Source organism: Cygnus atratus, chromosome 2, assembly GCF_013377495.2.
Source record: "Cygnus atratus isolate AKBS03 ecotype Queensland, Australia chromosome 2, CAtr_DNAZoo_HiC_assembly, whole genome shotgun sequence".
Classification (NCBI taxonomy): Eukaryota; Metazoa; Chordata; class Aves; order Anseriformes; family Anatidae; genus Cygnus; species Cygnus atratus.
The window spans coordinates 36,347,557-36,370,472 of record NC_066363.1 but is presented as its reverse complement, the minus strand read 5'-3'; the positions used below and the strand labels follow the sequence as shown (position 1 = coordinate 36,370,472).

The window sequence follows — 22,916 nt, the reverse complement described above, 5'->3', positions numbered from 1 at the left end:
TTAGAGCAGATAGAGAAATACTGTAACCTACACTGCCCTTCTGTGGCCCTCCAGAGACCATCCCTGGTTCTCTCAGGAGCACTGCCAGGAGGCAGGGGCAATGTGGGACTGCAGACCCTGCTACGGGCTCATCACTATTCCGGGCTCCACCAAGGAAATGATGTTCTTGAGAGTCAGATTGATCCACCATCGTAGCTGTTGTGTAACATCAAAGGAGCACAAGGCAGCCACTGCAGAACTGAGGACGTTGCTTGAGTATTAATAGTCCTTTAAATATGTTTATCAAACAAACCATCATCCCAGAGGAGAGAGGAAAAAAATATTTGGCTCCCATTTTGTACGGCAGCAGAAACAAAGAAAATCAGAACAAAAGTGAAACAAAGTGAATCATAAATTCCCCACTGCCAATCTTTTAAGTTTGACACTGCAAATCGGAAAACGTTAACGCTGGGAAGCAGCTGTGAATTGCATGTAAACCCATGTAGGTGTGGAACCCCCCTGACTTCAGCTGGGGCTGGTTAAGGGAAGCGATCCATCTGCTTTCTATGATCAGGGCCTGAATCGGTGGTGGGAAACCTGCGGGGTGGATGTTAGGTATGGCCACACTTTCACATCACGTAGTCTGAGGCTGCCTACTCTTACCTGAAATACCACCTTGAATCAGACAATTCTACCAAATCTATGATAATTCACTTCCACTGTATTCTAATACACACAATGCACTAAGTTTACAGAGTTTATATTCTTTTATCCATATATAAAAATAATCATTTTCTATGATTATACATTTTAAAAAAATCATTTCAGGTTTAAAATTTAGGAGGCGCTACTTGTGTCTACTCTCATGGCACCCCAATGTGAGCAGGCAGTTTCTCGAGGTATGGCTAAGCTGGCAATGTGCCACACAAACCTGTTGAAGACAAAGTGTGAAGCTGCCAATGCTTTCAGTACGTTTTTACTAGCATCACAAGGAGTCATGGTGCGTCTGTTAAGCATGTAGGAGGCCTCTAATTCTACTCTTTGACAGATTCATACATCTGTATGCCCAAAACTATGCAAAAGTACTGAAAATAGAAACGAAATTAGTAGCACGAAAGATCATCACATGTATGCATTGGTGAACCTCCTTCAGAGAAAAGATAGGAAAGCTTTGGTTTATTGAGCTCCCAAGTCTTTTTTTTTTTTTGGTACAGTTCTGGGTGTTCAAATTATATACTGGAAGGTAGATAGGTACAGAAAATGAATTAAGCACAAGTAACCTGAGCACAGAGAGAAAAAACAAAGGTGAGTGGGCTCTTGCAAAAAATATTTGTTCAGATTTGTCCCCATACAGAAGAAAACCAGGGTTAAGGATTCTTCTTTCATTATTCCCTTTGTGGGGCTGGCCATGGTCTAGTTACAATATAAACACATAGAAACAGGAAAAATAACTGAAGACATTGGGTCTGTTTTCTGTAGATATATACAGACACAATTACAAACATAAAATTCCATTCAGATTTTGTAAGAAAGAAACTGAAAATGAGTAGGGTTTTTGAGATACACTTTTTTTTCCTTCTGTAAGGTCAAGTATCTCTATGCCCATGGAATAGTGGTTTTTCTTGTACATATTGCAGTTTGTAAAAGTTGTTATTGGTGAGTTAGTAAATTGTTTAGTTTGAAATACGGTGAATTTGCAGGATGCAGCTGAAACTAAGAGGTAAGACATTCTAACAGTCTGCCAGTGCTTTATAATATCTTACTAAAACATCACAAACCTATCCTCTTTTATTTCAAGTCTTCCCTCATTAAGAGCTCCTGGCATCTAATGCAGAGGCATGTCAGCTTCTTCTGTGCAAGATAACTAAATCAGGAGATGTTCTGAAGAGTGAGTAATGTCCAAGTTTGTTTCCAAATACTGCATTATGCATAGGCATTTTTTGTTTGTTTGTTTATAAAACAGATCCATGACTTTCTGAGACTATGATGAGTAGTTTTTGTTTATGTAAAGCAGGAGCTTCCGCAGCTGTTTACAGATGAAATTCTGCAAAGAGCTGAATACCTAAAATTACACTGCAGACAGTGGGTATACACAAGTCAGAACATACACAGAACGAGTGGGGTTTCAAAGGAATTCAGATCTCACAGCTTTCAAACCCTACACGTTGTTATGCAGATGAGGAAAAGGATAAATTTCATGGAAATGTACCAAAATTATTTTTTTAACCTAAGTTTTATGATATAATACACATGGCAGGTATCAGAGGAATTCTGAAGCCTTTACAACTATGCACTCCATGGAAGAAAACGAGGGAATCTTTGGGCCTTCTTGGCAATGGGGATTCTCCTTTTCTTTGATACGGAGTTGCCTCCCTTGCCTGGTATGGCATACAGCAAATACTGTCTTCGTGGAAGTGTTAGGACTCTATTCTTGATGGTCTGCCCTTTTCCATGTTTCTCTCAGATAAATCTCTACACAGTTTCTCCCTGTTCCTTTTTTTTTCTTAATATTGTACTATTGACCTGTGAGTTTTTTCAGTTTGGATTTCTTTGTGCGGCACCATTTTAATATTCCACTTTAGTATTCTAGAGATTCTGCTTCTTTTATTCCTGTCCACTACTTCTAGTGATGCAATGCATTGGTGGATTTGAACGAGTGATTCTAAGTAAGCCACGTGTAGCAGCAATCTGCTCAGTGGATTAGAGTCTGTTCAGAGATACTAGGCTACTACTCAAAAACTACGTCCATTTTCACTAGTAGATGGACGTTCTTGTTCTTTTATTCAGTATTGCAGTGGTGATATTCAGTCCTCTTGATCCATATAATGGGTGTGTTATTTGTATTGCTGATTTAAGCTGTCACAAGAAATCCACGTTTATTTGACAAACCAATGGTGGTGACTGTGAGTGATTCACAACATTCTTGCAGCTGAGCTTCTGACCATCTGTCATGGAAGACCAGTTGAGAGGATTTCTAAGATGGGGTTTTCTTTTATTTGAAAACTGATCAGATTCTGAACACTGTCCTGTGGATCTCCTTTCCAGCAATGTCAGGCTCTGTAGTCAACGACTGTCAATCCTCCTGTCAACAAAGTTACCTGACTTTCTACTCTTAGGGACTGCACACCATCCCTAGTGCTAGCAGTTGACTTTATGTCAAAGCCTTCTTCTCCCTAAGCTAATTTAGGGATGCCAGAAGGACACATCTTTTAAGAAAACGAAGAATTCCCTGCACTCCTGCTTGAACACAGGGGACTCTCTGACCCTCTGTACTTTTTAGCAAGTGCATTTTTGCTGGAACCTATGCCTTGGTGCAGAATTCTCTGTATTGCTGGTATTCTTGGCTCAATGAAAGATTTTTTTTTTCTTTAATGGGAAATTCTCAGGCTAAACAGAAGGGAGTCTGTACTGAGTTTGCAGGCTCTAAAATACACAGCTCTCTGTGAGGAGATCCAGAAATGAAGGACCTGGGTTGTCTTAACTAAATTTTGATTTAGTGCAGAGAAATTGGAAGGAAAATGTGAGATGGCACTAAACCACTGCTGTGTCCCACGTCTTTGCACTCCAGATCACTGATGTAAGACAGAACAGTCTTAAGGATCGCTTTAAATCATCCTGTAACTATAGCATCATAAATGATCTTCAGGGTCAGAGGATAAGAGAGTTTGACTTTCTGGCATTTGTGAGTTGCGATGACTCTTCTACTCAAACAAAGAAAACAAGTAAATGCTTGTTTTAATTTAGGATTAATTTTTGTGAAAATGATACTATAATCTTGATACATTTTGGAGTGAACATCTTTTTTTGACTGACTTCATAAACTATTATGTCAGTAGATGCCATGGAATGCCACGGTCCTCAATTTGCGAAGTGAAAGTGGAAAAGACAAAATTTTCAGAATTGGAGACTTCTGCATTTTTGAGAGGCTGTAAAAACTATTAGACTGAAAGTTTCACTCTGTACTACTATTAGCTTTAATTAAAGAACAAGTTTACCTTTCATTGAGGTAAGCTTACAAAATTGTGTTATTTCTCTAACCAGTTATTTTAAAAAGTATACATTAATTATCCCCAATTGTCTGAGTAAAAAAGTATAAAAGGTTTTAGAAAAGTATGCTGCTATAACCCATAGTAAGAATAGAGTAGGCTATTTAATACCGATGTAATTGCAGGTTCTTTGAAGAGACCATTGAAACAGCTTGTATTTTAAAGCTCCAAGGCAGGCTAACACTGTAAGAGCAGCTTATGCTGTAACATCATTTAAGCTCCAAATTTTCTGAAGTAGTCAAAATAAGGCAAGAAGATTCATTTTTTTTTTCTAGGTTACAGGTAACTGGAAGTACAGAGGCAGCTTTAATCTCCTGTTTATCTGAAGCTTTGTCCTTCTGAAAATGTGCAAGTCTCTCAAAAAGTTCAACTAAGCAGGATTTCTATCTATTGTTTTGGGGCATCTGGAACTAGTGGGGAATACAGTACTTTCCCAGCTTAACATTTTATTTTTCCATTGCACCCTGAAGCTACACTGTGCACTGCCAAGAGAAAACTAATTCAGCAGTATAAATTAAAAATAGGATTCTCGTGACACAAACTGCATAAATATGTTTTACTTGTATAATGACTTTGCAGCAGTGATGTGTCTGTTGTGAATTCTTCTCAACTTGTGAGATGTGTTTTACATTGCCAGTTTGCAGAGGGAAACAGAAATAAAATGTTAAAAAATGTTACTGAAAGATGAACAAGTGATTTTTAGGGGAAGGTGTTGCCAACTATTTCTTTGTAATATTCAATTATCTTCGAACTATTTTTTCTTTAGGGGAAAAAAAAAAGTAAATGTTTCAAGTATGACTTCAATAGTTTAACAATCAGAACTCTATTAAGACTGTAATTTTAAAGTTTCACAGATTCACGTCATTCTTGTACAAGAGTCATAACAATCTTCTCAGTAATGCTCTATTATAAACGCAGCTGAAAACAAGAACTTTACATAAATGATACTGTAAATAAAGCTCTGAACCAAGTATTAGGTTTTCCTTACTATTTGGCAGGGGGGTGATATCTTCAACAAAAGCTTTATCACCCTCGGAGAGCCAAAGACAGCAACTACCAAGTGTTTCCAGTTCTGACCTCTAGCAGTCCAGAGAGCATAAGGACAGAAAAAGCAGCTTTCAGGAATCCAGAACAGTGTGAGTGGATGGTAGCAATCTATCTTCAGATAAGGCCCAGCAGTTATGCTACAGCAGTTAATTAGCACAATGTAACTATTAAGTCGTTAGTAGAAATTGGTTATTAGAAAGACCAGCAGTCAAAAGTTGTTGAATAAGGTCTAAGAGAGATGTAAGGAGATAAGGGATCTTACCAAACCATGACTATAAACCATCAGCTTTAGGAAGAAATTAATTAAAATTACTCTAAACGTTTATTTACCAAAATTGAGTTTAAATGGGGCACAAAGGCATGGTGTTAGTGAAGAAAAGACGCAGACCTAACATACATATTTCTAAGCAGGTAATCAGACGGTCTAGGAATCTACCCATCCCTCTGTCTTGTAATGAGGTCTGAATAGCACATCCTTTTCCTTGCATGCAGCCCTGCTCTCTGCTGTGTGCAAGCATCTGCCAAAGCAGAAATGGTTGTTGAACTAAGGGTCTTCTTAGTGGCCTTCAAATTAACTTCTTCAAAAATAAATAAAGCACGGCCTACCAGCCATTTAAGCTTTTTTTCTTAGCTCCATTTATTTAAAGTATCCTTTAAGACAACTATTATCACCCCTGAAATGGATCTACTCAGCAATTAGTCCCAGCTTAACAAATCATTTGGGTCCAATTTGCATTTATTTCTCCCACAGAACAAAACAACAAGGGAGTAAGTTCAGAGCTCCTTCTCTTAGTTTGTTGTATGAACACCATAGTTTCTGTCCCAGGAAAACCTGAATAAGAAAACGATTATTCATAATAAAGGACTTAAAGATATATTGGATTGGGTAAACTAGTGATATTAAGTTTGTTAAAAAGGATTCCCAGATAATACTTAGGAAACAACAAAACAAGAAGTACAAGAAGTTAGGCGGAATAGTAGTTTATTCTACAACAACTATTTCTTATATGAACACAATGTATTTTCCCCATCTGTAATACACAGATGGCGACAAAAATATCAGTGAATCTGGGATAAGAAGAGTTGAGCGTAGGACGTTCTTCGTTGTGGTTGTTCATGCCTGTGTCTTGAACCTAGTCCCTTGTCCTTACATTGAAACAAGGCCCATAGCTCAAATCATGGGGGAAAAAAATAAGTGACTTAACTAGCAACTTCTAGTGAAGCCATTAAGGCTGAATATCTATAAAATCAAGCCCCACGGAGTAAGAGGAATAATTACATAAAAATATACTGACGTGAATACTTACCCTATGGGATATTGAATGGCTCCTGACTTTCCAGCTCTTCTCAACCACTGCAAGAGTTAAGTACTCAAAAGGTCTAAAAATTCCAGAGAATTTAGCAAACAATGAATGAAAAGAGACCTGCAGCAAACTGACCAAGTTCACACATCAGAAAGCAATCACGATATTGCCTGTTACAAGCAGGTGGTTAACCATGAATGTTTATTACTTGATGGCTACAAACCTACTTTGATTTCTTTGTAGGTAGCAAGTGTTCTTTATTAACAGTTATAACCAGCTATTGACACCAACCCAATGTCCATCAGTTTTGTTTTTTAACAGACTTAATCATGTACCTGTTGAACATGGTAGATCAGCCCTGAGAAAATTCTTATATTGAATGTACATTCAAATTAATCTTGAATTCCTACCTCAGAAATTCTCTATTTGATTTATGCCAATCTACACTGAGACAGTGCCTACTCGGGCGCAAAGAAAAATATAAACTCTACAGTCCTGATGTTGTTAACAGTGCAGAGGACCCATGCTTACCAAAACCACTACAGGTTTAAAAAGGCCTATGTGCCTGACTACACAAATTAGCTTCCAAAACTGCAACTTCCTAGAGAAGATGCTTACCTTGTCATATTACTTCTCTTCCCCACCCACTGTTGCTTTATGCCTTGATCACATGGACACTTGCACATACTTAATTTTGTGGCATTATTCATGACAGCAACTTGTGCAGCATGAGCTTCCAGGAACATGGTCCAGGAACAACTCCTCCTTTGCTGAGTCAACTCTTAGTGAGCAAGTTTCTTCAGTTACAGAAAGACAATGGAGACTATTCGTCTGAGACTAGTTACCTCTAAAACAGTTACGCTCAAAACTGGCGTATCAAACAGCAGATGTCTGATACCAAACACCTCTGTATTACTCAAAGTTACACATTTTCATAGAACGTTTAACAGCAGCAGCTCCCCAACCTTCTAGGCTACAGGTTGACTGCTGCTCTCCATCCTGAAAACATTCTGTGGACTACCACGTGTCTGTTACCTTTTTTTTTAATGCGCGAACGGTACAACATTGTTCTGTGGTTCAACATCCCATGGGCATGCAAAGTTTATTTGCAAACTCTATTTACAAAGTCTAGTTCTACGTGTCAAAGTAAAAGGTTGTGTCACGTTATTTTTTCCAGCAAATAGGGTTTGTGCTTGCATTAAGAAACATACAACTGGAAGAGACAAAAATTCATAAATATTAAAGTGAATGTGTAAGGAGATGACTAAAATAATGTACGAGATATAGCCTTTTTCTGTCACCACAAATGGTAAGTTCTGTGATACATAGGGCACTATAATCACAACCCAGGATTTTTCCTTTTTAAATGGGCAAATACTTATCTTTCCATCCACTAATCATTCTACTGCGTTATTAGGCTTGGCTGTTCTTTAGCTCCTGCAGCAATGCTAAGAACATCCCCACCTGCAATACAATGAATAAAACACATGTGGATTCTGCTTATCCTTATACACATGGTTAATTTTATAGAGATGAGAAGAGTCTAGGGCTGTTATCCATCAGTGGGATCAGTGCAGTTATTTATGTCTAGACAATTAAGAGAGCTTAATACAGATTTTGAGACTGAGATTTTTTTAGTTACACTTTTCCTCAAAATCATTAATAGTATTGTAGGACTATATAAATATGGAAAAAGATTATTATAAAACAGAAGCGGGGGAAAAAAAGAGAAGGCTTCCTGACAAGCACTCTCTCTTTTTTTTTTCCTTTTTAATCTTAAATAAAGCTGTCTGTGAATTTGAGCCTAGGGAGACCTTCATTAAAATCAATTAATCAGTCAGCCTCTCCGCTGAATAGCTTTCTGGAGACAAAAAGTCAAAATAGGTTTCGAGAGCGAGGTGGGTGCCCCCCGCTCGCTCCCTCCTCCTCCTCCTTTACACCCGCGGGGCTGCGGCCGCCGGATCAGGCCCCGGGGTGGGCCCTGTGCCCGGAGGGACCCCCGGAGGCCTGGCCTGGCCGCAGGTGCCCCAGGCCCACGCAGGTAAGCACCGGGGCGGGCGGGCGGCCTCGCCTGCCCGGGGTGGAGGAGGAACCGCGAGCTCCCGGCGTGGGGCTGCCCGCCTGGCTCCTGGCGGGCGGCTCCCCTCACCTCAGGGGCCCGCCGTTGCGCCGCCCCCCGCCCCGTCCCCGCTGCGGGCGAAAGTTGGCGGCTGGCGGCGGGGCGCTCCCGGTCCCTGCCAGCCCACCCACCCCCGGCGCGGTGCGGGGCGGCCCGGGTGCCCTGCTCCCGCTCCTCCCGCTGCCGGCGGCCGCCGCCGGGGTAGCACAGCTGTTACAGAGCGCCGCTGGTCCCTCCTCCCAGCTGCGGCTGCCTCATCTCCCCCCACCCAGCCCGGCCCTCCCCTCCCCTCCGCCGCTCCCGACGCTGCCGCCGCCGCCACCTCCTCCTCCTCCTCGTCGTCGTCGTCTCCCCACCCCCAGCCTCTCTCTCTCTCTCCCTCCCCATCTCCCTCTCGCCGTCCCGTTCCCCCCGGCCCCCGCCTCTCCCCGCCCTGCCGCCGCCGCCGGCCCTGGCAGAGCAGGCACGGCGGGGGGATCTCGATGTAACACCATGACAGGCATCGCCGCCGCCTCCTTCTTCTCCAACGCCTGCAGGTTCGGGGGCTGCGGGCTGCACTTCCCGACCCTGGCGGAGCTCATCGAGCACATCGAGGACAACCACATCGGTGAGTGCCCGGGGCAGGGCGGGGGCGAAGGAGGGGGGACGCCGGGGGGGCGTGGGGTGGCGGGGCACAAGGTGCAGTGGGAGGGAGGCCGGTGGGTGAGGAGCGACGTGGAGGGCTCCCGGGGGAGGCGGCGTGCGGGGCACGGCGGGGTGCGGGGGACGCGCGGTGGCCGCGGCGAGGGGGAGTTAGTTTGCATTGGCAGGAGGGAGTGCAGAGACCCGGAGGAGGAGGAGGAGGAGGACGGGCACAGCACGCCGCCTGCTGCTTCCGCCCCGGCTCTGGCTGTCAGGGCTCCGGGGAAGGAGGGAGGGAGGGAGCCGCCGCCGCGGCAGCCATTCCGCTTCCTCCTCCTCCTCCTCCTCCTCCTCCTCCTCCTCCCGCCGCTGCGTCCTGTCAGCGCCGTTGCTAGGTGTGGCGGCGAGGATGGGGCGGCGTGCGAGGGGAGGCCGGGGCAGCGCCGGGACGCTCCGCTCGCCGCCCTCAGCCCATCACCTGCGGGCTCCCCCGCCGCCACCACGCCGCTCCCTCCTTCCCTTCAGCCCCGTGGCCGGCGGGGCGCTGCCTCCCCGGCCGGGGGGCCTCGTGGGCGGGCGGGAGCGTGCGCAGGGGCCGCCGGGCGGCGCCGCGGGCAGGGGGCGGCGCGGCTGCCGGCCGCCGGCCGTTCACGCCAACTTTCCCTCGCCCCCCTCCGGCGGCCTTGCTCCGGCGGCGGCTAGGCCCGAGGCGTGCCCGCCTGGACGCGCTGAGGGCGGGGAGGCAGCGCCCCGCGGCTCGGCCCCGGCCCGCCCCCCCCCCCCCCGGTGTGCTGCTTCGGCAGGTGTTGGCTCAAACCTGAGGCACCGATTTTCTTCTCCGCTGCCTGAGCGCAAAGAAAGTGAGCTTCTGGAGGTGGTTCTGCCAGGCAGAGCGACTTCCAAAGCCAGCGTGGTGGTGGGGGAGATGCTGAAGTTTTAAGTGCCTGTGGGCCACAGGCTGCTGTGCTTCGGTGAAAGTATAAGGAAATAAAGTGCTGCCACAAACTGAAACGGACGCTAGTTTCATCACTTCAATTACATTTTAATAGGCAGGCCCAAATACCCGCCCCCCCAAAAAAAAACCACCAAACTTTAAATTGCAAGTATAACATCACATTCATATAATGTTATGGGTCAGGAAGATGAAAGGTGTGCTGCTCCTAATTACCATGATGTCTAGGATGAAGTAACAAAACCACACACCACAAAACTGTGTAATTTATGACTCGGTGCGGTTCAAGTGTGCTGTTGTGATATTGCTGGCTCTTGGGGGGTTTTCTTTTGAATCTCAGATTCTTCGCTTTTCCTACGCCCCACGTCACATCACGACGGGAAAGCTCAGGGGAAACAGTTACCCAAAATGAAAGCCTGTAAGTCATCTGGTGTGTCCCTCAAATGGGTTATCGGCCCATAGATGTCACAGCCTGCAGGGTGTCAGAAAAGATAGAGTCCAGCCCATGCGGTCTGTGCATTGCCCTGTAATCACTGATCAGCAGTTCTCAGACTTCTCAGCAGAGAGGAGAACTTTATCTGGAAATACTGTAATTCCTAAATAATTGTATATTTAATTCTGTTGCAAATATTACCTGTTTTTTTTCCTATCTCAAAGTTAATAAAGTGCTACTGATTCAGCATGTGCACATACATGTTACATGGCATTGGCCAACACATGGAGTACGCAGAACGGACACTTTGCACATACGATATCACACATGCAACTGATGGTGTACTAAGTGGTGCAAAATGGTGTAAGGTTGCTTATACTTTAACACTTCACCTCAGTGTGACGGTAGGTTAAACTTGACCTGCCCGTGAGTACAAGGCACAGGTATATTACGTTACTCACCTTTATCAAACACCTGACAGATCAGTTGGGAGTTGCACCTGTTGCACCAAAATGGATCCCAGTCCTCACATGGAGGCCTCAGCTGTAAAAGGTGGTGCGTGTGATGTGCTCCTGGAGCAGCTTGAAGGATCGGAGGATGAAAACTCACCCAATATGGATTCTGCCAGGAAGTGATTTAATATTTCTGAAGGCAGCTTTGAAATAAAGGAGCAAATGCCTGAACAGGAGCTTGTGTTGGAACTATTTTCTCAGTAAGTCTGATGCAAACAGAGTCCAACGCTTTCTGTCACGCAGGTCTAGAAATGTGCACCAAAATTTGTCATGTTAAAAAAATAAGTGTAGCTTTTGGCATGCAGAGCAGGGTAACATGCCATGTAAAACATACGTTGCTTGGGACATTCCGTGTGTGCTGCAAGAAAAAGAAAACTCAATTGAGTTATTTTCCGCTATTACTTTAAACTGAAGTGGGAGATTGCAAGGCAAACGGTGTTGCAGTGCAGGTAACAAGCCTGATGCTGCAAACAGATCTGTGTGGGGAGACCTTTATGGCATGGGCTGTTGATGCTCCCTCCGTGTAGCTCCAGTTGCTGCAGTGCTGCTGCTGTGTCACATTCCACAGGGTGGGTTAACAGTCATTCACATCGTCAGTGTAGTGCTGCTGGTGAGGATTTGGTCATTTTTTCAGAGCTCAGTTGTCCCAGTAAAAACAAATACTTACCCAGGGGTCTTTTTCATCAGCCTTGCCAGTAAAGCTCAACTTACTATAAGGAAACACTTGTGGCATTTCGGGGACGGAATGCAGTTGGTTTCTGAGGGGTTCTGTAGTTCCTTTTCTTACTTGTAGTATAACATTCATAAATAATGATACAGTAATGAAGTCGTTCATTGTGCAGTTCTTTTTTTTTCCCCCTTACATCTTAGGGGCCACCTGATAAATGACCAGTACCTTAAAAAAGAAAATCAGTGCAGGTAACCTGGGAGAGTTTTGACTGTTAGATGAAACATTCACATCTGAGATGGTGATCGGCTGCTGCGTTTTCAGTTTTTGCATTTAAGTATTGCCTTTGTGTGTTTTGTTGCACTGAATAGTTATGCTAAATCAGGAGTATTGCTCTTGGGCCTTTCAGAGGGCCCTAACAGTGTTCTCTGCAATGAGAGCATGTTCTGCAGGAGGAACTCCTGTAATTCTGCAGCAGTGCTGACTACCAAACCGGCTGTATTCTCATTTTCTGCAGCTCACAGCTGAAAATAGACATTGATTTAAAACTGTTGGTTAGTAATTTTTGCAATGTTTCTCTGTGAGCTTTTTCTACCAGCACTTTGTTCGTGCAACCTGAAGTGCTGTCACCTTCCCTGTATGCATGCCAACGAGGGTGTCTTTTAGTCTGCTTTAGTAGGTGGTCTCCCCGTCTCTTGGATTTTAGATACTCTATTCACTTGCAGGTAGCCTGGTTTATTTTCTGATGTCTCTGGGATGGGAGCAAAAGGCCCAACTTAACTGCTTTTTGCTGGATTCACGCTGTAGAATAGACTACGTTAGTCCAAGACAGTTATTTACCCAAAGAGTACTGTGTAGAAGAGGGTGGGGCTGGGGGGGGAAAGAACTGAAAAACCTAACTGGTAATTACTCAGATGTGGCAACATGGTGATTTCTATTGCATTTCTTCTGTCCTGATGATGCCTTCATCAAAAGTTAGACTGTGTGGTAAGGCTGTGATGCTAGGAACAGCAATTCTGGTTCCACAGAGCGTTTCTGAAATTATATTGAAATCTAACTTGGTATAAGTAACCTTCTGGGGCCTTGTCATCTGTTCTCAGAAGTCCAGAGGGCTACACACTTTTTTCCTGTAGTTTGATTGTTTTCATTAATCTGCTCATAGCTGATCTGTCTTCTTTAGAGAGGAGGGTCAGTACCTCCTTAAAGCTAGTTCCTAATGTAATGTTTAGTCTGAAAATAGAGACAGGACTTTAGCTGAGTCACTTTATCATATTTTGACAACATATATATCTAATTTGATTTACATTTATTTTGGGTATTTTTAATCGTGTGCAGATGAGGTTGTTGCTTATATGAGCCACTATGTGCTCACATGTGCTCCCGTGTTTCATGGTAAATATTGACATGACATACACATACCTGTGCAACTGTATGGCTTACCTGGACAGTTCTGCTTTTCCTGAGACCTGTTGATTGCTGAGAAATGGATGTGAATGAAATGAGTGTCTGAACATACAGCAGTGGGCCTGAAGAAGCAACACTGTGTATAGGAGGAGATGCGAAAGATAAATCAGAAGGCACATTAATGGAGGTAGAAGTTGTTAATTGTATTGTGCTGAAAATGGCTAGCAGATCTTGAAGGGAGAAAAAGTCCAAATGTTTGCATATAGAATAGTCACGCAAACTAAGATGATCTACTGGCGCTGCACACACAAAGTCCTGTTATTGAATAGCTTCCAGCAAGGTATTTGTATAGTGGCCTTGGCTGTCAGAGCTGAGCTGTGGTGCTTCTCATTAAAGTTGACTGGTTCCCAAATACTAGGATGGCTCCTGCAACAGAACAGTACTTGCTGTGAGAGCACAGGCAGCTGTTTTTCCAAGTAGTAGGATTAGCAAGAAAAACAAAACTTCAACAAAAGAATAGTTGCAGAAGATGGATCAAAAGCTGCGTATAAAATACTGAGCATCTGAAAAGTTCAGGTCATATGAAGGAGGAAAGAGGCTTCTGAAATTCTGTCTGAAACTTCGGCATCTGCTGCCTTCAATGACTTCGCTTCGTGCTTAATATTAGGCAGTCAGGAGGCCAAATTCTGCAGCAAGGAGTTCAAGTGGTTTCATAATCCATCGGGTGAATGCGTGTAGCTTGCTTGAAGCTGGCCCTTTCAATATTTTCTCAGAAATGCTAATAAAGGTTGGGCCATGTCCTCACTTTTGCTGCAAGGTGTTGAGTTACAAGCTGGCTGCGAGCACATGCAAAAATGGCATTTGGTATTGCTGAGATGTTTGCTTTGCTCCCCTCTGTGTTGGGGAAACTTCCACCAGCATATTGGATAAAGTGCAGTGGGATGTCAGTGACAGCTCCTATATTGGAGCTCACAGCGGGCTGTGTAAAACAAGCATAAAAAGATGCAAAACTTTCATGTTGCTAGTGATGAGGACAAGGGGCTACGCGTGTCAGCACTGACGGGAGGGCTAGCAAACTTGAGCCTGGAAGGATTTTAACTTCAAGCAGAGCTCTTTAGAAGAATAGGAAGATGATACAGGTAGTTACTGTCATGCAACTCTTTTTTAGCATTTTGCTTAGTGTATAAATTAAAATTTGAAGTTGAGATTTGCTTTTCTGAAGAGGTGGTAGTTCTTATCCTAAGGCTTCTTATACCGCAAGCGATGCAGCAACTATATGGGATGGTTTTGGGTAGAAAATATATAGTGGTTATCATGTCTGCTCTTCAGGGCATGAGAGAATGTTTTTCTAGCCGAGCAGCAGTCCCTATGCGGAAATAAGGTAAAATAGGCAGTGTATGGGATGCTTCTTCCAGTACCTGGAAATTGGAGGACAGGCCTGTACTCAGTTGCTATGCTATGTAATGGGCATAAATGTGTGGCCTTGCAAAATAAATGAACAATTACACTTATTTACCTCAGCAGCAGTACCAATTATTGTTCATTGAAAGCAACTAACTAAACCTAATTGTGGCAATATTTATCTTAGTTTAATCTTCTGTCCAGCTGTAATAATTTTTTAAAAATTTATTTACGGAAAATGCATCTCACAGTGATGTAGAAGGATGTATGTTCCAAGGATGTTGCTTACTCACTTTGCAAGTTGGTGTGGTGAGAAAGGCCATTCTATTTCAGGAAGGTTTTTCTATCTTAAATAGTCTTTTGTGACTAACAGTTCTGATCAGCACCTTTTTTTTTTTTTTCTCCTCCCCACTTGTAATCTTGAGCAGAGCAGATTTTGGGATTCTGTTTCATTTCCAGGTCTGGTTTCCTTTGCTCTTTGGGTTTGAATTTAAATTGTGATAAAACATTAAGTGCAACGTTTGTGACAAAGCCTAGATTATATTAATCATATGGAGGTAAATGGAATTGCCATTAAACTTCAACTAAAACATGATTTTTGATACTTCGATGTCAAAATGTGTTCTTGTTCTGAGGTTACTGATTAGATGGAGAGGCTAAGGCATAAAATATTTTCAGGGCTTAAAGTTTCAGTCTCCTATTTTATAGGAAGAAAGGGCTGAAAACAAACATCTGTTAACGTGTTACATACACATTTTTTTCCTTTTTAAGTTTGAAGGCCTTGTATAAAGTGAATAGGAATATTTTCTTTTTCCTCTGCCTACTCGAGTGGCTTTGGGTGAGGCCTGTTGTGGGGCTGCGTACCGGCAGTTTGCAGGGACTGTTCGTCTTGTACAACAGCAAACCTAAATAAATACAACTCAGCAAATGAAACAAGTCGAAGAAACATCAGGTAACTTGTAGTGGTTGTGTTATACTTCACTTGTGCAGGGCATACTTGTTTGGGGGCAAAAACGTATAGCGATTATTGTGGCTGCTCTTCAGGGCATGAGAGAACGTTTTTGTAGCTGAGCAGCCGTCCTTATGAGGAATGTAAAGTAGTCAGGTCAAATCTTCTGTTTTTCACCTAATCTTTACCTGGGGAATGTGAAAAGATGATATGAATAATAAAAAATAATCGAGGAGGAGGTGATGCTAAAAAGACAAGGAAACGCACCTGTCTAATCTGAAGGCAAACTCTTCTATCGTTCCTTCCTGTTGTATGATATGGTGCAAATATAAACAAGTTATCAGAAATATTTTGTGACAGGCTGCAGAATACTTTCATGCAAAACAAATAAGCGCTGGAGGCCAGCTGTTTTCAGTGTACTTTTTATATTGCCCCTGAATGTGCTTTTTTCTTTATTTATAATTCTTTTTCTTGAGCAAGCTATGATTTACTAAGAATTAATTTTATTTGTCTCTAGTAAACACCAGTGATTCAAAATTTGATAAAAATCTAAGTAGATAGCTAAGTACACATTGAGAAAGTCACAGACTAAGGTTTTAGCGTTAATTTGAAACAGTGACAATTAAAGAATAGATTTGCTAAATTAGCTGTAGCTAACAAAAAAGGTCCTTGGTTTTAAGGGTCTGTGAATAATTTCACAATTAAAATTAAGCAACCAATTACTGTTACTCAGTGTCTGACTCTACACCAAGACATTTGCAAATGCTTTATTTATTATACTTTCTTTTGGTTATGAGATGCTAGAGTAATATTCTGACCTGTGGAATACAAGAAATATTCCCATGGATAGTCTAATCATTTTCTTTGATACTGATTTTTGCATTTTTCATCCTGAATTCTTAGGGTGCTCTTTCTTAATTATTTGCTGTGACAAAGACAGGGAGTGGATTACTTGACCAAAGAGGCTGCAGTGCTGTTTGTGTCTCTGATGAGTGCCCAGACTGGAGTACGTTACTACTGCGGACTTTCATTTAAGATAATATAATACATTAAAGAATAATAAAAAAATGACTGAAATACAGCTGTTAGTTCCATTTCTGTCTTGTGGTAGAAGGATGAAGTAGAAATAGAATTTATTAGTTTAAGTAGAATTTATCAGTTAACGGGAAAAAGTGGAAAAAAACAATAGGATTTGAAGCCAAGCTTGGCTGTCTTATGACCCCAAAGATCAGAATTTAGTTCGGATGTATTTTGAAACATTTCTTCTGACTTCGAATTACAAAGATTTTTTTTAAGAGATTTTTGTGCAAAGCTGAGCACTTTCATTTTGAAATGTTGACATTTCTGAAATTGCTCCAACAAAATGTTTTTTTAATTTAGGAAATATTTGGACACTGCTGAGATTTTTCTCCACACGCACTTTTTGCTTTTTTCTAAGACTATATTGTCAAACTTGACTAAGCTGCAAATGTTTCTGTTCCTTCTGGAAATATATTTTTTTCCAACATATTTTGACAAATAGTAAATATTCCTTGAATAAAAATAGAGCTGCTGAATATCTGAGTGTGCTGTGGAAACAAGTAGATGTAAAGTATCGCATCTTTCTTCAGTGATGTGGTCATCTTACTTTGTAGGAGGTATCCAGACAGAAGCTGTAAGTGGAGCTTTAACGCAGAAATTGCAGGCTGGTACATAGAAGACGCCAGAGATCCAATTTCACTGCTATCTGAGATTGGCATGGGCACATGAATGTGAACTCGGCCCCATGTTGTGATAGATGACTGTGGCATTCAGGGAACAAAACTGTCTGTCGTTATTTCACTCCTTTTTTTTTTTTTTTTTTTTTTTAGCTGTAATCGTTCTGAGCATCTTCATCAGCGTGTGTGCGTGTTACAGGAATTCATTTAAGGGCTTCATGGGGACTTCAGATGCTTACCTGCTTGCAGGTGAAGCCTGCGTACCAAGTTGTTGAGGTCTGCCCTTGCTTCCGGTTTGCTTTTGTGTTCAGTTCAAAGTACTGACTTAGATTGGAGTAAATTTGGCGACAAACTTGGAAAATTTCCATCTTTTTCTGACAACCTGTAGAAGTGTTGTGGCTTCTTTAACTTGCAGAGGAGTGTCTGCTACCTCGCAGGCATCACTGTTTCTTACACTGGGTTACCTGAGCACTCCGAGAGTTATTAAGGTCCCAGTTTTGATGTATAAAAACAAATAAACAAAACCCCACTCACCTGCATTTGCATTTCAGAACTTTTCTACTGAGGCTTCATCGTATGAACTCTTCATGATTAGGATAGAGGGGGACATAAGTAAATGCTGTGGAGTTCCAAAGAAACCCCCAAATAGCTCCTCTTCCCCATAGATTTGTTTAGGCCGCGTTGCTAGAACTTCCTGACTCATTTAGTGTGTTCGCTAATGTGAAAAAGATGGATTTGTGGGAAGGGGAGCAAAACCTCTCCGCAGCTGTGACAGCAGAGAGAGAAAGAGGCTCAGGAGTATGCTGCTTTGTGCTCTCGAGCTGGGGCTTGTTCATCCAAGTGCAGAGTGCCATGGACCTGGAAGGGATAACAAGTTCACAAAAAGTTGCTTAGGACTACTATGATATTTGGAGGGAGGAGGAAAGCTGTGAGGTATTTACAATAAACCTCTGGTTTGCACAGCCTTCCAGGGAGAAATTAGGATGGCCTAGGGTCCTCCAGTGAAGTTAGAAGCACTGTGTGCTCCTGGGAAGAGACAGAGCATGGTAGAGGTATGGTTTGTAGAGGGTGGGAAGATAATGTTTTGTGTGGGGCTTTTTGTTGCTGTTTGATTTTTGCTTTTTCTTGTATGTATTTCCATTTCAGAGGGCTGTGCCAGGGAATCTCCTTTTCCCAGGTTCAGTGTAAGCCCTTGCTACACTTTAGAGGTGCTCTATACCCGTGCTGTAGGACTTTTCATACATGGACCTAGCATTGCAGTTTCCTTGCATCTCAGAAAATCTCTTATATTGACTAAATAATCCTGAACCATGTAAATGCTACTATAGATGAGAAATGCAGCTGCTGTAGCTGTGTCAGTCCTCGTGCTTTATCTTTAGTGGTCACGCTTAACAGTACTTCCAAATATTGTTCTCTGTCCCAGGGCAGCTATCCAGAGAGTTATCTGGATGTAATATCTCGTTCTTCTTTCAGCTATCCAGAATGACCCCTTTCTCACTGGCAACTTTTGGTGAGATTGTGAAGAGTGAGTCTTCAGAACAGAGCAAATAATCCCGTCTTTGCTCGCAGTTATCTTGGGGCAGTTACCAGGGCTCTCTTTAGACCAGATTCAGTGGGGAGATAAAGTCTGCGTTGGACACGGTGATCTGGAACAAAGTTATATGCCAAGGCTCTCTGAACCAGCTTCCAGAGCCAGGGTAAATATCAAGAGCCTGAAAGCGAAGCTTGTTAAGGTGAGATGATAACTGGATACCCAGGATGGGGAAAAGGTATTTGTTGCTGTTAACCTTTTCTGGATAATTTTGATTACATTATTGCATTTTAATATGAGCTGGTTGGGCTTTAATCACTCTGTAGAAGAAATTACCGTTGAGCTACCGTTACCTAATGGATTTTAGCTCTGGAGCAATTTTCATATTACAGAGTCTGAAACCATCATGAAAGAGATCAGTGAGAATGTGTGTATCTGCTATTGCTTTACCTGAACTTTACGTATACCCTTAAATGCATGTCAAATATGGAAATGAGTGTAATAAAAATGAGTATTAATTTATTAGCTTAATGAATGTTATGGTATACTGAGTTGCTCTGTAGCTGCATCTTTTCCCCTTGATGGCAATCTGAATTATTTAAAAAAGAAAGGAAGGAAAAAAAATCCAGTTTCTCTAGCAGTATTACCCAAATTCTGTGCTATTCCACTGACCTCTGAAATGTACTGCAAATATAGCTTGTGACCCCTTCTGCTCTTGCAAACAGCACAGTGTGCCAGCAGCAGGACTCCTTAGCACCAGAAAGTGTTCTGGAAATGAAGGAATACTTCTTCCCTGTCTCTGCTTATTCAGAAGCCATCGCATTTGAAAACTGAATTCTCCTCCACCTTGGTTCCCCCAACTCTCTTTAATATTGGAAAAGAGTGGAATTTTGCCTGCAGTGGTACAAGTGACTGCTTAAGATCCTTGGCACCTCGTGAATTCAAGGCATATTAGTATTTGTTTGTAGCTCTCCGCTATGTGTGGCTAGAACTGGGGTGTGTAACTGAGCATACAGTTGTCTAGACGGTTTTGTTAACTTATGTGGTGAAATAATGCAACGTTTTTTTACAGCCATTTTGTTTTACTAGACTTACTATATCAACAGTTAGGGAAAATAATTGATGTTGATCTTTCTGCATGTGTAATTTAAAAATATTAATTCTAACTGAAGACCAACTAAATATTTCTTTCAGAAGCCTGGAGAGATGCAGGAGGTTAGGGTGAAAAGTGAGAGCAGAAGGGAGCTGGTTAGGAAGAGCCCAGATACTTAGTTTCTTGCTGGCAAATTGACACAGGATAGTAAACTGCAGAGGTAAGAAGAAAAAACTTCCAGTACCTGCACTTCGGGAAGACAGTTGAGTAGGATTAGTCACCCTTTCAGAACAACAGCAACAAAAACCCCATACGTAGTGGGGGGTTGGCATAAAAGACTATATATATTTTTTCTTATCTGTGTTGACATGTGGAACAAAGACAGACATTTAAATCTCTCTTCTGTTAATCTCCTAGCTGTTTCCTAAACTAGGAAGATGCTGCCCCACTCATACCCTGCCACCTGACTTTTCTTCTGTCAAACCCTGATGGAAGGAGAGGGATGATAAATTCCACGTCTACCTATTGCTGTCCTTGTAGGAGGGTCTGCTCAGGCACTGTATAGCTTTTGATAAGTAGTTATGTTCAGTAGTTCTGGTACCCATACAGACCACGGATTTTGGTTTTGGTGACCCAAGGTGGTTTGCCCTTTGCATAATAAATGTCCACTGAGAATGTATTCTGTTTTAGAGCTGGTAGACATGTTTTAGGATTTTTAGGCAAATGAGAAATTGTCTACTGTTCTGTTACTGCTTTTCAGAAAATCTCTAGCCTGTGGTTGTGCTCACCTGTTGCTAACCCTTCTGACTGTTCTTTTTGTTCTCTGCTGCTCCACAGGTGAGTGGTTTATTTTTCCCCATCAGAGTTGGAGCCATTCTGTCACAGCTGCTGCTACTGCTCCTCTGTCCTGGAACCACTGAACGGCTTCATCATGTAAAATCTCAAAGCCTTCTTTACTTGTGAATGCTCATTGTTCTGATTTATTGATTTTTGATTCTCTACAGGGCAAGTGCAGCTAGGAACAGGTTGCTTACATAGGTATAATAGTATGATATACTTTACTTGTACTGATTAGGCCCATGTGTTACTAAGTGAACCCTGTAAACCCAGAAGGTTCCTTTTCCATCTTCGCCAAATGTCTATGCTTGTCTCTCAATTTGAAGAACTAATGCTGAAATACCAAGTTTCGGGGTCAAAGAGACTCCAATCTGCATATACCAGGTGCATATATTGGGTGCATTCTTTACTAATGCCTGACAACTTTTTCCTGATTTTCACCCTTCTAGAGAAAGCAGAGTATAGCAAGGAGTAAAGAAGGAAGAAATATGAAGTTGAAGCAAGGAACAGAAGGAGTTTGTGAAAGACAAGTCTGTTTTTTTTTTTTTTTTTTTAATAAGCTCTTTAACAGGCAGTCAGTCTTGGCTGGAGGGTTTGAATCGCAGAAGCTGGGCAGAGCTACCCGCCTGAACAGAATCCAAGTTTTTTCTTGCCAGTCGGAGACACCCCCAGTTCAGGAACAACTATACTGGCTACTCATTTTCTGCAGGCTCACTTTGCGAGTGGGTGGTCAGGGATGTTCATGCAGTTTGCTTGAGGTGTGTACTTGACTGAGATTCAGCGTTCTTAAAACATGCCTAAAGTATCCTCAGTATACTGCCCTCACAGTCAATTAACTTTGAAAATGCCTATAGTCCGTATTACTATAAATCTTCACATTGGGTCATCTCCATAGGTTATTCTATCTACGTTAGTTCTCAAGCTGAATCCCTCTTGGTATTAAGAATTTTTCTTCTCTGAAGGTAATCTGTCTAGATACTTTCTTACTTAATTCACTTGGTCTAGATCACACTTCGAAAGAGCAGCATTAATGATCTCGATGTAGATCGTTTCTCTCCATATTTTCATCCTGAAGCACAACTTCATGTACCTGAGACTTGATTTTTTTTGCTTGGCTTTCCTGCTCAGAATGCTGAGAACCTGAATACTTGCTCCAAAAGGCAGAGTTCAGAGAACTGGTGTTCAGCACGTTGAGAAAGCGACTGTGTATGCTGAAGCACTCCTCGTGAAAAAATAGTGCATCTCCTTGTCAGATATGACATATCCTTTTCCTGTTCCTTCAAGAACACAGTAGACTTTCCCTTAAGGTCAGTTTTAAAGTCATCATGTTTGGAGTCCTTGGATTTGTTGTAAGTAGGGGACTGGCAGTTGCCCATCCCTTCTAAACAAACATTGTTCCATTGCTGTTGTAGCAGAACTGCTTTTTTTCTTTCTGTCTCCTCCCCACTCTCCTACTCTCCCAGTGATTCCACAGCAGAATAGATCTCTTTCCAAGATAATAAAGGCTTTTCCTTCTGGCTACTGCTTGGTTACTTTCTACCTTGTTGTCACAGGTAGGTGGCTTAGTAAAAAAGACTTCCTAATAATAACCTCTCTGGCAGGCAGTCTGCAGCTAGTCTAGTGACTGCTTATGTGAACCTCCTGTCCTGACTTTTTTTTTTTTTTGACTGATTTCCTCATCATGAGTCCATTACAGCTTTCCACCTTTGAACCTCTGAAGTGAAGCAACCACACGTCTTGGATGATGGAAGTTAGAATGTATTAGGCAGAACTGATGACAAGCATTCGGGAAAGCAAAGGTTTGGATTTTTTTTTTTTTCCCTGACTTCTCACTAAAAGCAGAACATAAGCCCAGAGACCTTTACCAGAAGGTGATGGAAGGTGAGACTTCCATCTCATGAGTCTGAGGGAAGGAACTGGCTGCCCCCCATGTTAATACAATGCAACAGGTTGAACTGTATTGTATATTTTGAACCCCAAAATGTTTTACAGCATGGCAAAGGAGGTTTGCTTTCTCAGTTGGTACCCATGCTGCGCAGTGGTCTCATCTTAAGTATTCTACATTGTTGTTGATCCGTAGGTAGATGAAGCTGAAGTCTCACAGTCATTCTGTCTCCTTGTATGCTGCTAGTTGGTCTTATGGTGCCATGGCTATGCAGCGGGATGTGAAAAAGGACTCCTACAATCACAACAGCTCATCATATCCTAACAGTCATGAGTTCACCTGGCCAGAACAAAATACTGCCCCTTCCAGTTGCACGTATATCCGTGTGACTTAGACAAACAGTAGTTTGTATGGTATCTCACATAACGTCTTACAGTGG

The 22,916-nt window shown here is 42.4% G+C and overlaps 1 protein-coding gene across 1 annotated transcript in view; it reads left to right on the top strand.

Moving 5' to 3' along the window:
- Nucleotides 1-8,855: 8,855 nt before the first annotated feature.
- Nucleotides 8,856-22,916, top strand: part of JAZF1 (JAZF zinc finger 1) — a 192,192-nt gene continuing 178,131 nt past the window's right edge. The window contains exon 1 of the mRNA XM_035556408.2: nt 8,856-9,102. Coding sequence (XP_035412301.1) covers nt 8,988-9,102 — 115 coding nt within the window. The 5' untranslated portion in view covers nt 8,856-8,987. The remainder of the gene's footprint in view (nt 9,103-22,916) is intronic.